This window comes from Carettochelys insculpta, chromosome 5, assembly GCF_033958435.1.
Source record: "Carettochelys insculpta isolate YL-2023 chromosome 5, ASM3395843v1, whole genome shotgun sequence".
Taxonomy (NCBI): domain Eukaryota; kingdom Metazoa; phylum Chordata; order Testudines; family Carettochelyidae; genus Carettochelys; species Carettochelys insculpta.
In genome coordinates, this window is record NC_134141.1 from 126,065,735 (window position 1) to 126,079,264 (window position 13,530).

The window sequence follows — 13,530 nt, forward strand, 5'->3', positions numbered from 1 at the left end:
TACTAGTGAAACAGCCGAGACGGACAAAAGAGGAGGGGAACTGAGGCACAGAGAGAGGATCCCCAACTGAGCTGGGAAGTTAAGCCTGGGCTTCTGACGTCCTGACCCCACCACCTCCCTCTTCAGTCCTCCCGTCTTGTGGGAGTGGCTCTTATTGGGTTAAAGCCTGGCCCCTTGGCAAAGTTTAACCAGGAATGGCTGAACTGATGCCCCTTTCCCCGAACTTAGCCCAGGCACAGGCACCGAAGTAAGTAGGGGTGTCTGTGTGCCCACACTGTGTCCTGCCTCTGCGGCCCACTGCAGGAACATGGCGAAGGTGGCAGGGGCTCAGCCTGACCATTGCTCAGATTGGACTTGTGCTGGGAGAGGCGTTAGGTGGCCAGAATGGCATGCGGGGTGATGTGGGAGGCAAGGGGCTCTTTCGCTTGTTTGGTTTCTCCATCCTGATAGGCTTTGGGACTCTTCTTCTAGAACACAGGTCTACAGAATGCCAAGTCTGAAACGCTGGGTGGTGCTAGAGTGTCCAATGCTCCAAAGAGCTCTAGAACGCTTGGGGTTCTAGGCCTCCAAGGCGCTAGAATTCTTGGGGGTGCTGGGATTCCCAAGGGCACTAGAGCACTGCAGAGGGACCCCAACAGACTCCAGAACTCTGGGAGTGGGGTGTCAAAAGTGCTGCAACTGTGGGGACACCTAAAGCCTCCAAAAGGCCCTCACACAGATTCCCAAGGGCTCTAGAACGTCTGGGGGTTCTGGAGCTCCAAAGCGCTCTAGATCTCCTGGGAGGCTATAGAAAGCCAAATCTGGGGGCTTTTTAATCCGTCCCGCCTCCTCTCACCCTACATTCTCCCCGCTTTGGACCCCCGATCACCAGAGTCCTGCTGGGGCTAGAACGCTTGGGACTCAGCCCTGACCCTGCCCTTGACCAACGAGGTGAATTGCATTCCCTTCCTGGAGGTGAAATAATGCCAGGGGGCCAACAGTCATCACGAAATGATCATGTTTAATGGCCCTACCTCTCTCCTGGGGCACTTTCTGTGGTTGGCTGTTGTGTGCGTGTGGGGTTTTTTTTTTATATATATATACACGTCTATAAAAAATTCAAATACCGTGTGTTAACATTTGGAATACTACGACATAGGGCATTAAATACTGCTCTTGGAACGGGCAGGAGGGAGTGCCTTAGAAAACAGGGTCAGGGTACAGAGGGAGAAGGGGCAGGGGGGAAGGTTGGGGGAACAGACGAGGCTGGTGGGGACATATGTCTGTGTCACTACAGTTCCATTATGAATATTTTTTTTCCCAATAATAAGACAATTGCGGAAACCAAGGCGCTTCCCTGTAGAAACGGGCCGGAGGCAATAAAAAGAGAGACAACCAATGGGGTGGAGGAGCCTTGGCCTTCACCACAGCGACTGTCCCCGTGCTGATTTCGCCCGGGATGGGGCGTGTGGGAGGCGCTGAGATTCCAGGGGAGACGGGCAGTGGAGGCAGATGTGTCGGCCGGACTGTTGCTCTGCTCGGATTCCGTTGCCCGTAAAAAAAGAAAGCCCACGGTGCACTAGTCCACCCTTGTGAAAATAGTGCTCACGTCCTCTGCTGCACGAGGGCTGGGGGTGGGGAACCACAGCTGAGGAAGGACTAACCCCCCCGCCCCTCCATCCCGAGGCATGTGGAAGCCAGTTCAGTTCTTCGGCGCCCCCGTGAGGAGCAGTCGGGGGGCGGCGTCACACCCCTCACAAGGTTCTCTGCCCCGCCCCTTTCCCGCGGGCCTTTGACACGTCCGTGGCGGCAGAGCGTGGTGGGCGCGAAGCGAAATTCTTAGCATCTTTGGCATGGCGGCTTAGCTGTATGCGCTGATCTCTCGCTGGGGACGGCCGGCGCTCTCCTCTGGGTGCTGTGCTGCGGCGTGGCCGGGGTCCGCGCCTGACGTGTGGGGTCGGGGAGGGGGCAGTCTCTTGCTCTCTCTTTTTGTCAAGGACCCGCAGTCCCCAGCAGCACTGGGGCAGGGAATCCCCCAGCGCGGCAGGGCTGTCCTTCTGGAAAGTGAAGCAATGAAGAGAAATGTAACACGTCCGCCGGAACATGTGCAAAATAGACAAGGAAACAGATTCGGACGGGGCGGCGGTCTCCTCCGCAGGGCTGCCAGGAGGGGGATCTGCAGGGAGACGGACAGAGAGAGGGTCACCGCCTGCACTCCGGGGGCTCCCGAGGGCCGCACGCTCCAACCCAGCACAACCGAAAGCCCCAGTGGTGCAGGCCACCCGGCCGGCTCAGCACCCAGCCCTTGCTCCCCCGCCTGGGTTCGGGAGACGGCTCTGTTGTGTGCAAAGGCAGGGACTGGAGTCACTGAGCTGCCCCAGAGCCCATGGCTGGCTGGGCTGGGAGCTGAACAGGGGAGAGAGACACAGAGGAGCCCAGAAGTGAGACATGCTCCATAGGGGAAGGCAGAAAACCTCACGATCGCTGCCGCTTGGGCCTGGGGGAAATGACCGAGTGATCACTTAGCCACCGAGCCAGACTTGCCAGCCAACGCCCAAAGAAAGGGCGTTTGCAGTGCCCTCGTGGGGGGCCGGCACCCCAGCCCCACCCCCACCCTCACAGCTGCTTCTGACCTGCCCCCGCCCCACCCAAGCCCCAGAACAGTAGGGAAAACTTTCCCTACCAGCCCCGTAACAGCGGCCTCCCTGTGGCACCAGGCAGGTATCGTCACAGATAGATCGACGTGCCCCTGCTCTGCAAAAGGAATCCCGAGGCTGCAGTTGTAGGGCTGGGACCACACAGCTGGGGCTAATCCTGGCCCTACTGTGGGGACTGGAAGTTTTGCCATTGGTGTGAGTGGCCTCAGGATCTCACCACGCTGGACAGCGGAGATCCCCCCCAGCTGTAGCAGGAGCAGCCCCTTAGCCTCTCAAGCTCCACCTCTGCCAGGGACAACACAGGTTCAAGGCTCAATGGCAGAGGAAAGCAGCCGGCTTTGGCTGAGACAGAGCGGTGAGGCCAGACCCAGCCCTGCTCTACCCTGAAAGCAAAGGGAGTCACCCCCTGCGTCAAGCTATTGCATCGGGGGGCGGGGGGGAGTGCGTGCAAGGGCCATGCCTGAGTTTGCCTAGGCGGGTGTGTGTCCACGTGGGTGTGCATGAGTGCAGACACAAGCGTGCGCCTGCACGCCTCACTGTGTGGGCATCTCTGCGAACGCCCATGCGTGTTCCTCACAGGCTCATCGACTGTAAGGCCAGAAACGCCCATCAGCCTGAAACGACAAACTGCCTCCCCCCGAGCACTGACGCCCCCTCCCCCAGTGAACCCCAACACCCACATCCTCTGTACTCAAAGGCCCACCGGGAAAAACACGACACCCCCCCCACACCCAGCACAACCAATCAGAGCAAAGCCCTTCCTCCAAGCCATGCTCAGACCCCCCCCCAAAAGAGAAAGGGTGGGGACTCCACCGCAGCCCTGGATTTTACAGGACAGGCACTGGGGTGAGGAGCAGCAGGCTAGGACAGACGAGCTAGGGAGACAGGCAGACAGCTCCTATGGTGTTAGAGAGGCAGAGAGACAGGTGTGCATGGGGCTAGCTAGATCCATAATACATGTAGCACATGGGGCTAGCTAGCTACGGTGTATGGGGGTAGCTAGAGAGGCGGGTTAGACTGATCGCTCGATGGCTGTGCACGGGGTTAGGGAGCCAGCGCTCTAGATTTATCGATCGACAGACGTGCACGGGAGTGAGGCTGAGAGATCGCTCAGTCGCTACATGTGCAAGAGGATTCGACGCGCCGGTCGATCAGTGAATCGGTGACTGGGCCTTTTGTGTCTCCAGTCGCCCGGGAGACATCCGCACTGGCAAGGTGTGTTTTTCTGCCAGGATACCTACGGCTCGTGATCTCTGTCCTTGTGCAACCCTGGTGCAGACAAGGCCCCGTGTAGTCACAGAGGTGAAGCTGCCCCACAGGGGCGAACGCTGGCCTGGCCTCACTCCTGGCCGGTAACTCTCTCGGTGCCTTGCATGCAGCGGTGACTGGGCAGTGAGTACACAGGTGGCTGCTGGGGAAGGGCAAGCCATGGACTCCCTGGACTGCCGTGTCCCAGTCTGGTGGCCCAGGGGTGACTAGCTCAGCTCCAGACCCCTGGGGGCTGAGAGGAGGGAGCTGGGGCACACTTACTAAATAAGCAGAACACCAGCTGCTGCCAGTACCAATCCTGCTGCCCAGGACACGACCCCGGCCCCGGCCCCGCTGCCCACAACGGCCTCCAGGTCGCAGATCTTGGTGGTGGGGGGTGGCAGGAAGGAAGAGGTGCTGCTGGTTGTCGTCTCTGGAGCGAGGGGAAAGAACAGGCCCCCGGGGGGCAACAGGCAGTTACTGGCTGCCTCTCCTACTGCACGCTGAACCCACCCTCCAAGCACCACACCTGCCCTGGGGTGGCACAAGTGGCTGCTCCATGCCCAGACCAGGGCTTACCGCGCCAGCCATTGCCCCCCCATGAAAAAGCCCTCGGCCCTGACACCGCTTCTCGGGATGGGGAGCCCCTCCGTCCCCACGAGTAGCCTCCCGCAAGGTGCAGTGGGTCACGCGTCTCGTCAGCCCTCCCTGCCCCCAGCGACTTGTCTCTCAACCGCCCCCGGCTGAGGGGGCCTGGGCATTGTCCCTTTGCCCGGCGCTGCCCTTGGAACTGGACACGGGCATCCCCCTACCCTCCTTGACCCCTGCCATACCGGGGCCTGGCGTGCAGCCTCAGCAGAGCCATGTGCCTGTGTTCTCCTGGGCGCACCCCAGAGCGCCACTGGATTGGACCCCGCGTTAAACCAAGCGGCCAGCAGAGGGCACCATCTTCCCGTGGAAACGTCCCCTTGCCAGAGTCGGGGAGACGTGCAGGAAAAGTGGCCCCGGCCTGCAGGAGGACCCGGGAACCGGCTGGGGTTCTGGGGGATGCAGCCGGAGCTGCCGGCCTGCCCTCAGGAGCGACCGGCCCCAGCGAGCTGCGCCTCCCGTCTCCCCGCCAGGCGGTGTCCGTCCCAGGAGGGAATGCGGAGGGCTCTGCTCTGGGCGGGGTAGAGCGCCCAGTGGGAGTGCCAGTCGCTGGGGTGGGGTGGGGGGCGAGTGTGTGATCTGGGCTCATCCATGTGGAAAGCCAACCAGACCCAGCTGCTTCGGGCTTGTCCCCAGCTTCCATGGCTGTGTGCCGCAGCACCTGCTGGGGCTGAACAGGGCCGGGTAGCCCCAGAGCGGCCCATCTCCTTCCTGTGTCATTGCTCCGCTGTGGGGCAGGGAGCTGCCTGCCTTGGGGTGAAGGAGGTGAGAATGAGAACAGCCGGTCTCTGGAGGCACAGAGCCAGCAGCCCCAGCACACACGGAGCCGCCTGATGTCATCAGCATGTGACATCAAGAGCATGGTGGGGATCCGCTTCATGACATCATCTGGCATGTGACATCACCAGCAGGGTGGGGATCCGCTTCATGACATCATCTGGCATGTGACATCACCAGCACGGTGGCGGTCTGCTTCATGACATCATCTGGCATGTGGCATCACCAGCAGGGTGGGGATCCGCTTCATGACATCATCTGGCATGTGGCATCACCAGCAGGGTGGGGATCCGCTTCATGACATCATCTGGCATGTGGCATCACCAGCACGGTGGGGGTCCGCTTCATGACATCATCTGGCATGTGGCATCACCAGCACGGTGGGGATCCGCTTCATGACATCATCTGGCATGCCAGACTTCAGGCATCGTCAGGGCTGCGACTCCAGCAACCTGACCTCACCCTCACAGCCTGCCAGGTGCCTTGAGATGCCTATAGCAGCAGAGAGGCCTGGCAGGGACTTTACCCCCACACAGCCTTTGTCCTGCTCTGTGACACTGAGCTGTACTCCTGGCACACAGCCCCTCCTGTATTGCACTTGGAGGTCGCACGAGGCCAGGCCTGAGCAGCGTTGTCCATATCCCCCTGGCGGGAGCCTAGCCCCAAATTCCCTCTGCCCATCTGGGACCAGTAGCTCCACATCAGCACCAGTCCTGGCTTAGCAGTGGACAGCTGCCCATGCTGTGTGTCTAGATCTAACTGGTGCCACTGGGCTGGGCTAAGGGGCAGCAGGCGCAGGCCTGGGGGAGCTGAGTTAGCCACTAGTCGCTGACTGGAACTGTCACACTGGTGCAAACAGGAGTGGATGGGCGACCTCAGCAGGTGTCCAGAGACAGAGGGGTGGAAAGAGGCTACTTCAGAGCGGTCCTGCTGTGTTCAGCGCAGTGATTTCACAGCTATCAGCTTTGCGTGTGTCTCAAGAGGTGTGCAAAGGTGGGGGGGCGCATGCAAGAAGTGTCTGTGCATGGTGGTAGGATGGTACGTGTGTACGCATAAGTTGTGCACGTGCGTGCGAGGTGGCACATGGAAGAAGCGTAACGTGCAAGTCAGACTTCAGCAGCGTGTGTTGTTTGTCACGCTCACAAAGGGTTACCTGAAGTGGAAGACACTGGGCTCGGGAGTGTGTGCGGGGGTGTGCGACGGCGAGGGCGGCGGCTTGCCTGTGCCTTTACATGGGTTTGTGTGCACGGTGTGGGCAGCGTGTGTCTGAACGCTGCAAACTGTTCACTCTGGCCGACATGCTCCAGGCAGCAGAGCCCCTGGATTAGCACCAGGCAGGTGCCACAGCCTCATCCAGACGGCATCTCTCAGCATGTCTTCAGCCCGAGAGCAGCAGCAAACAGGGGCCTCTGCCCCTGGCCTGCAGCCTCCAGGGGCTCCCCACTCGCCTGCATGCCCCATGTGGGCCAGGCGCCTGGGGCTCGCACAGCCCAAGGGGCTTAATACATGCACACACGCTTGACAGTGCCACGCATTTGCACACACACACACAGACATGACAAGGGTTCATCAACGCAAACACAAACCCTCAGCATGGAGGATTTGCACACAGAGAGTCAGCAGCGCTCAGGGTCTTTGCGCACACACACACACACACACACACACACACACACACACACAGTCAGCAGCAGTCAGGGTGGGTGCATACACACACACAGAGTCAGCAGCGCTCACGGTCAGTGCGCACACACAGACACACACACACACAGAGTCAGCAGCGCTCAGGGTCGGTGCACACACACACACACACACACACAGAGTCAGCAGCGCTCAGGGTTGCTGCACACACACACACACACAGAGTCAGCAGCGCTCAGGGTCGGTGCGCACACACACACACAGAGTCAGCAGTGCTCAGGGTCTGTGCGCAAACACACACACACAGAGTCATGAGTGCTCAGGCTCTGTGTGCACATACACACACAGAGTCAGCAGCACTCAGGGTTGGTGCGCACACACACACACAGAGTCAGCAGCGCTCAGGGTCGGTGCACACACACACACACACACACACACAGAGTCAGCAGCGCTCAGGGTCTGTGCGCGCACACACACAGAGTCAGCAGCGCTCAGGGTTGGTGCACACACACACACACAGAGTCAGCAGCGCTCAGGGTTGGTGCACACACACACACACAGAGTCAGCAGCGCTCAGGGTCAGTGCGCACACACACACACACACACAGAGTCAGCAGCACTCAGGGTCGGTGCGCACACACACACACACACAGAGTCAGCAGTGCTCAGGGTCTGTGCGCACACACACACACAGAGTCATGAGTGCTCAGGCTCTGCACGCACACACACACAGAGTCAGCAGCACTCAGGGTTGGTGCACACACACACACACATACAGAGTCAGCAGCGCTCAGGGTCGGTGCACACACACACACACACACACACACAGAGTCAGCAGCGCTCAGGGTTGGTGCACACGCACACACACACACACACACAGAGTCAGCAGCGCTCAGGGTCAGTGCGCAAACACACACACACACACAGAGCTCAGGGTCGGTGCACACACACACACACACAGAGTCAGCAGCGCTCAGGGTTGGTGCACACACACACACACACACACACAGAGTTAGCAGCGCTCAGGGTCAGTGCGCACACACACACACACACAGAGTCAGCAGCGCTCAGGGTTGGTGCGCGCGCACACACACACACACAGAGTCAGCAGCGCTCAGGGTCGGTGCACACACACACACACACACACAGAGTCAGCAGCGCTCAAGGTCTGTGCGCACACACACACACACAGAGTCAGCAGCACTCAGGGTCGGTGCGCACACACACACACACACACAGAGTCAGCAGCGCTCGGGGTTGGTGCACACACACACACAGAGTCAGCAGCGCTCAGGGTCGGTGCACACACACACACACACACACACAGAGTCAGCAGCGCTCAGGGTCTGTGTGCACACACACACACACACAGAGTCAGCAACGCTCAGGGTTGGTGCACACACACAGAGTCAGCAGCGCTCTGGGTCGGTGCACACACACACACACAGAGTCAGCAGCGCTCAGGGTCTGTGCGCGCACACACACACACAGAGTCAGCAGCGCTCAGGGTCTGTGCACGCACACACACACACACAGAGTCAGCAGCGCTCAGGGTTGGTGCACACACACACACAGAGTCAGCAGTGCTCAGGGTCGGTGCACACACACACACACACACACACAGAGTCAGCAGCGCTCAGGGTCTGTGCGTGCACATACACACACAGAGTCAGCAGCGCTCAGGGTTGGTGCGCACACACACACACACACAGATTCAGCAGCGCTCAGGGTCGGTGCACACACACACACACACACACACAGAGGCAGCAGCTCTCAAGGTCTGTGTGCACACGCACACACACAGAGTCAGCAGCGCTCAGGGTCGGTGCGCACACACACACACAGAGTCAGCAGCGCTCGGGGTCGGTGCACACACACACACACACAGAGTCAGCAGCGCTCAGGGTCGGTGCACACACACACACACACAGAGTCAGCAGCGCTCAGGGTCTGTGCGCACACACTCACAGAGTCAGCTGCGCTCAGGGTCTGTGTGCACACACACATACAGAGTCAGCAATGCTCAGGGACTGTGCGCACACACACACACACAGAGTCAGCAATGCTCAGGGACTGTGCGCACACACACGCACACACAGAGTCAGCAGCGCTCAGGCTCTGCGCGCACACACACAGAGTCAGCAGTGCTCAGGGTCTGTGCACGCACACACACACACACAGAGTCAGCAGCGCTCAGGGTTGGTGCACACACACACACAGAGTCAGCAGTGCTCAGGGTTGGTGCACACACACAGAGTCAGCAGCGCTCAGGGTTGGTGCACACACACACACACACAGTCAGCAGCGCTCAGGGTCTGTGCACACACACACACACACAGAGTCAGCAGCGCTCAGGGTCAGTGCACACACACACACACACAGAGTCAGCAGCGCTCGGGGTCAGTGCACACACACACACACACACACAGAGTCAGCAGCGCTCAGGGTCAGTGCACACACACACACACACACACAAACAGAGTCAGCAGCGCTCGGGGTCGGTGCACACACACACACACACAGAGTCAGCAGCGCTCAGGGTCGGTGCACACACACACACACACACACACACAGAGTCAGCAGTGCTCAGGGTCTGTGCGCACACACACACACACAGAGTCATGAGTGCTCAGGCTCTGTGCGCACACACACACACACAGAGTCAGCAGCGCTCAGGGTCGGTGCGCACACACACACACACACAGAGTCAGCAGCGCTCAGGGTCTGTGCACACACACACACACACACACACACAGAGTCAGCAGCACTCAGGGTCTGTGCGCACACACACAGAGTCAGCAGCGCTCAGGGTCTGTGCACGCACACACACACACACAGAGTCAGCAGCGCTCAGGGTTGGTGCACACACACACACACAGAGTCAGCAGCGCTCAGGGTCTGTGCACACACACACACACACAGAGTCAGCAGCACTCAGGGTTGGTGCGCACACACACACACAGAGTCAGCAGCGCTCAGGGTCGGTGCACACACACACACACACACACACACAGAGTCAGCAGCGCTCAGGGTCTGTGCGCGCACACACACAGAGTCAGCAGCGCTCAGGGTTGGTGCACACACACACACACAGAGTCAGCAGCGCTCAGGGTCAGTGCGCACACACACACACACACACACACAGAGTCAGCAGCACTCAGGGTCGGTGCGCACACACACACACACACAGAGTCAGCAGTGCTCAGGGTCTGTGCGCACACACACACACAGAGTCATGAGTGCTCAGGCTCTGCACGCACACACACACAGAGTCAGCAGCACTCAGGGTTGGTGCACACACACACACACATACAGAGTCAGCAGCGCTCAGGGTCGGTGCACACACACACACACACACACAGAGTCAGCAGCGCTCAGGGTTGGTGCACACGCACACACACACACACACACAGAGTCAGCAGCGCTCAGGGTCAGTGCGCAAACACACACACACACACAGAGCTCAGGGTCGGTGCACACACACACACACACAGAGTCAGCAGCGCTCAGGGTTGGTGCACACACACACACACACACACACAGAGTTAGCAGCGCTCAGGGTCAGTGCGCACACACACACACACACAGAGTCAGCAGCGCTCAGGGTTGGTGCGCGCGCACACACACACACAGAGTCAGCAGCGCTCAGGGTCGGTGCACACACACACACACACACAGAGTCAGCAGCGCTCAAGGTCTGTGCGCACACACACACACACAGAGTCAGCAGCACTCAGGGTCGGTGCGCACACACACACACACACACACAGAGTCAGCAGCGCTCGGGGTTGGTGCACACACACACACACAGAGTCAGCAGCGCTCAGGGTCTGTGTGCACACACACACACACACAGAGTCAGCAACGCTCAGGGTTGGTGCACACACACAGAGTCAGCAGCGCTCTGGGTCGGTGCACACACACACACACAGAGTCAGCAGCGCTCAGGGTCTGTGCGCGCACACACACACACAGAGTCAGCAGCGCTCAGGCTCTGCGCGCACACACACAGAGTCAGCAGCGCTCAGGGTCTGTGCACGCACACACACACACACAGAGTCAGCAGCGCTCAGGGTTGGTGCACACACACACACAGAGTCAGCAGTGCTCAGGGTCGGTGCACACACACACACACACACACAGAGTCAGCAGCGCTCAGGGTCTGTGCGTGCACATACACACACAGAGTCAGCAGCGCTCAGGGTTGGTGCGCACACACACACACACACAGATTCAGCAGCGCTCAGGGTCGGTGCACACACACACACACACACACACACAGAGGCAGCAGCTCTCAAGGTCTGTGTGCACACGCACACACACAGAGTCAGCAGCGCTCAGGGTCGGTGCGCACACACACACACAGAGTCAGCAGCGCTTGGGGTCGGTGCACACACACACACACACAGAGTCAGCAGCGCTCAGGGTCGGTGCGCACACACACACACACAGAGTCAGCAGCGCTCAGGGTCGGTGCGCACACACACACACACAGAGTCAGCAGTGCTCAGGGTCGGTGCACACACACACACACACACACACAGAGTCAGCAGCGCTCAGGGTCTGTGCGTGCACATACACACACAGAGTCAGCAGCGCTCAGGGTTGGTGCGCACACACACACACACACAGATTCAGCAGCGCTCAGGGTCGGTGCACACACACACACACACACACACACAGAGGCAGCAGCTCTCAAGGTCTGTGTGCACACGCACACACACAGAGTCAGCAGCGCTCAGGGTCGGTGCGCACACACACACACAGAGTCAGCAGCGCTTGGGGTCGGTGCACACACACACACACACAGAGTCAGCAGCGCTCAGGGTCGGTGCGCACACACACACACACAGAGTCAGCAGCGCTCAGGGTCGGTGCACACACACACAGAGTCAGCAGCGCTCAGGGTCTGTGCGCACACACACTCACAGAGTCAGCTGCGCTCAGGGTCTGTGCGCACACACACATACAGAGTCAGCAATGCTCAGGGACTGTGCGCACACACACACACACAGAGTCAGCAATCCTCAGGGACTGTGCGCACACACGCACACACAGAGTCAGCAGCACTCAGGGTCTGTGCGCACACATACACAGAGTCAGCAGTGCTCAGGGTCTGTGCACGCACACACACACACACAGAGTCAGCAGCGCTCAGGGTCTGTGCACGCGCGCGCGCGCACACACACACACGCGGAGTCAGCGATGCCAAGGCCTTGCAGCCGGAGGCTCTGCGCAGCGCTGTGCATGTGGATGCTGTCCCAGTGCTCTGCTCCAAGCAGTGATTTGTCAGCTCTGGGGATGCGGATTGCCCAACCTCCCAGCACAGAGTGCCAGTGGGGGGACCCACGCTGGGGCCTGCTCCAGTTGTTCTGGGAAATGGCCGGCTGAGGCTGGGGGGGTGGGCGTGTTGGACGCGGGCCCAGCTCTTTCCTAGAAACAGGGGCTTGTTAACTTCGTGCCTCGTCTGTCCAGCTGGCCTCGTGCCGAGCCCTTGCGCGGGGTCAGCGGGGCCGGGGGCTGCGCTCCACTGAGTAACTGTCTGCCTAGCAATGCTGAGTGCTTCTTCGCAGGGCCAGAGCTGGGAGGAGCTGTCGCCCTCTGGCTGAGGCTGAGCCAGCCAGGGGCACGGTGCAGGGCCCAGTCTTGCGGGGGGCCAAACCTAGCTGGTGCTTAGCCAAACCACCCAAAGGCGTCAGGGCAGGAGAGGGAGGTGGAGGCTAATTCCTTGGCTGCCTGCAGGGGTCAGACGTGTCCCAGCAGTGAGCTGTGTGTGCAGGGACGAGGGGCTTGGCGGACAGGTGCGTGTGTGCGGGCACAGGACTTTTGCACCCCTGGGGCACGTGCTGTGTGTCCACGAGAGAGAAGCACTAGCTAGTGCTCCGCCCAGGCATCGGCACAGTTTGCACGCTGGCGCTGCGGCTGAGTGCCTCTAGCCTGGGGTGAATTGCTGAGGGACCAGCTGTTGATTTGGGGGGCTCTGCCTGGCAGGGGCACTAGCGGGGCACCAACTAGCCGAGTCTATGCAGCCTTGCACGCTAGCTTTCCTGTGCCTCACTTTAGCCACCTGGAGAAGGAAGGGAGGGGCCGGGCAGGTTAACTAGCCCCTTGTAGTGGGGGGTGACAGAAGACGGATAGAATAGAACAGCTTGTGGTACAGGGAGAAGGTCTCTGGCCTGTAGGCCTGAGTCACGGCCTTGGACTGGCTGGAGGGAGCCCCGTCAGACCCCAACAGTCCTTGTTTTTAGTTTCACTCTTCCCCACTTGCTGGCAGGAGCACCAGTGTCCCAGCTGGGCAGAGCCCAGGCTGGCAGGGCACAGGTGTCATGGGCCCAGCACCAGGCAGCCCGGAGTGAATCCAAATCACAACCACCGTTTAAATGCAACATGTGTCCGTCCTTCCCAGATGCACAGAAAGGCTTAACAAGGCACCCTGAGTTAACTGCTGCTGCCTGAGTGTGGAGAGCTGGAGCAACAGCTCCGGGAGCTGGGAACTGCCCCCGTACGTGGAGCCTGACACCTGCTGTCACCTGGAAGAAAGTCAGGGCCTTGGGGGTCCCTGGGTTGCCTTGACTCACTCCAG

At 60.1% G+C, this 13,530-nt stretch overlaps 1 protein-coding gene across 5 annotated transcripts in view; it reads right to left on the reverse strand.

The window, feature by feature from the left end:
- Positions 1-990: 990 nt before the first annotated feature.
- CNTFR (ciliary neurotrophic factor receptor) overlaps positions 991-13,530 on the reverse strand; it is a 450,281-nt gene continuing 437,741 nt past the window's right edge. For 4 of the 5 annotated variants that reach the window (XM_074994432.1, XM_074994431.1, XM_074994433.1 and 1 more), the window contains 2 exons: positions 4,167-4,317; positions 991-2,155 (listed from right to left, as the gene is read on the reverse strand). In XM_074994432.1, the coding sequence (XP_074850533.1) occupies position 2,155; positions 4,167-4,317 (152 nt within the window). In that variant the 3' untranslated portion in view covers positions 991-2,154. The remainder of the gene's footprint in view (positions 2,156-4,166; positions 4,318-13,530) is intronic. The other variant, XM_074994435.1, reaches the window with a different exon arrangement.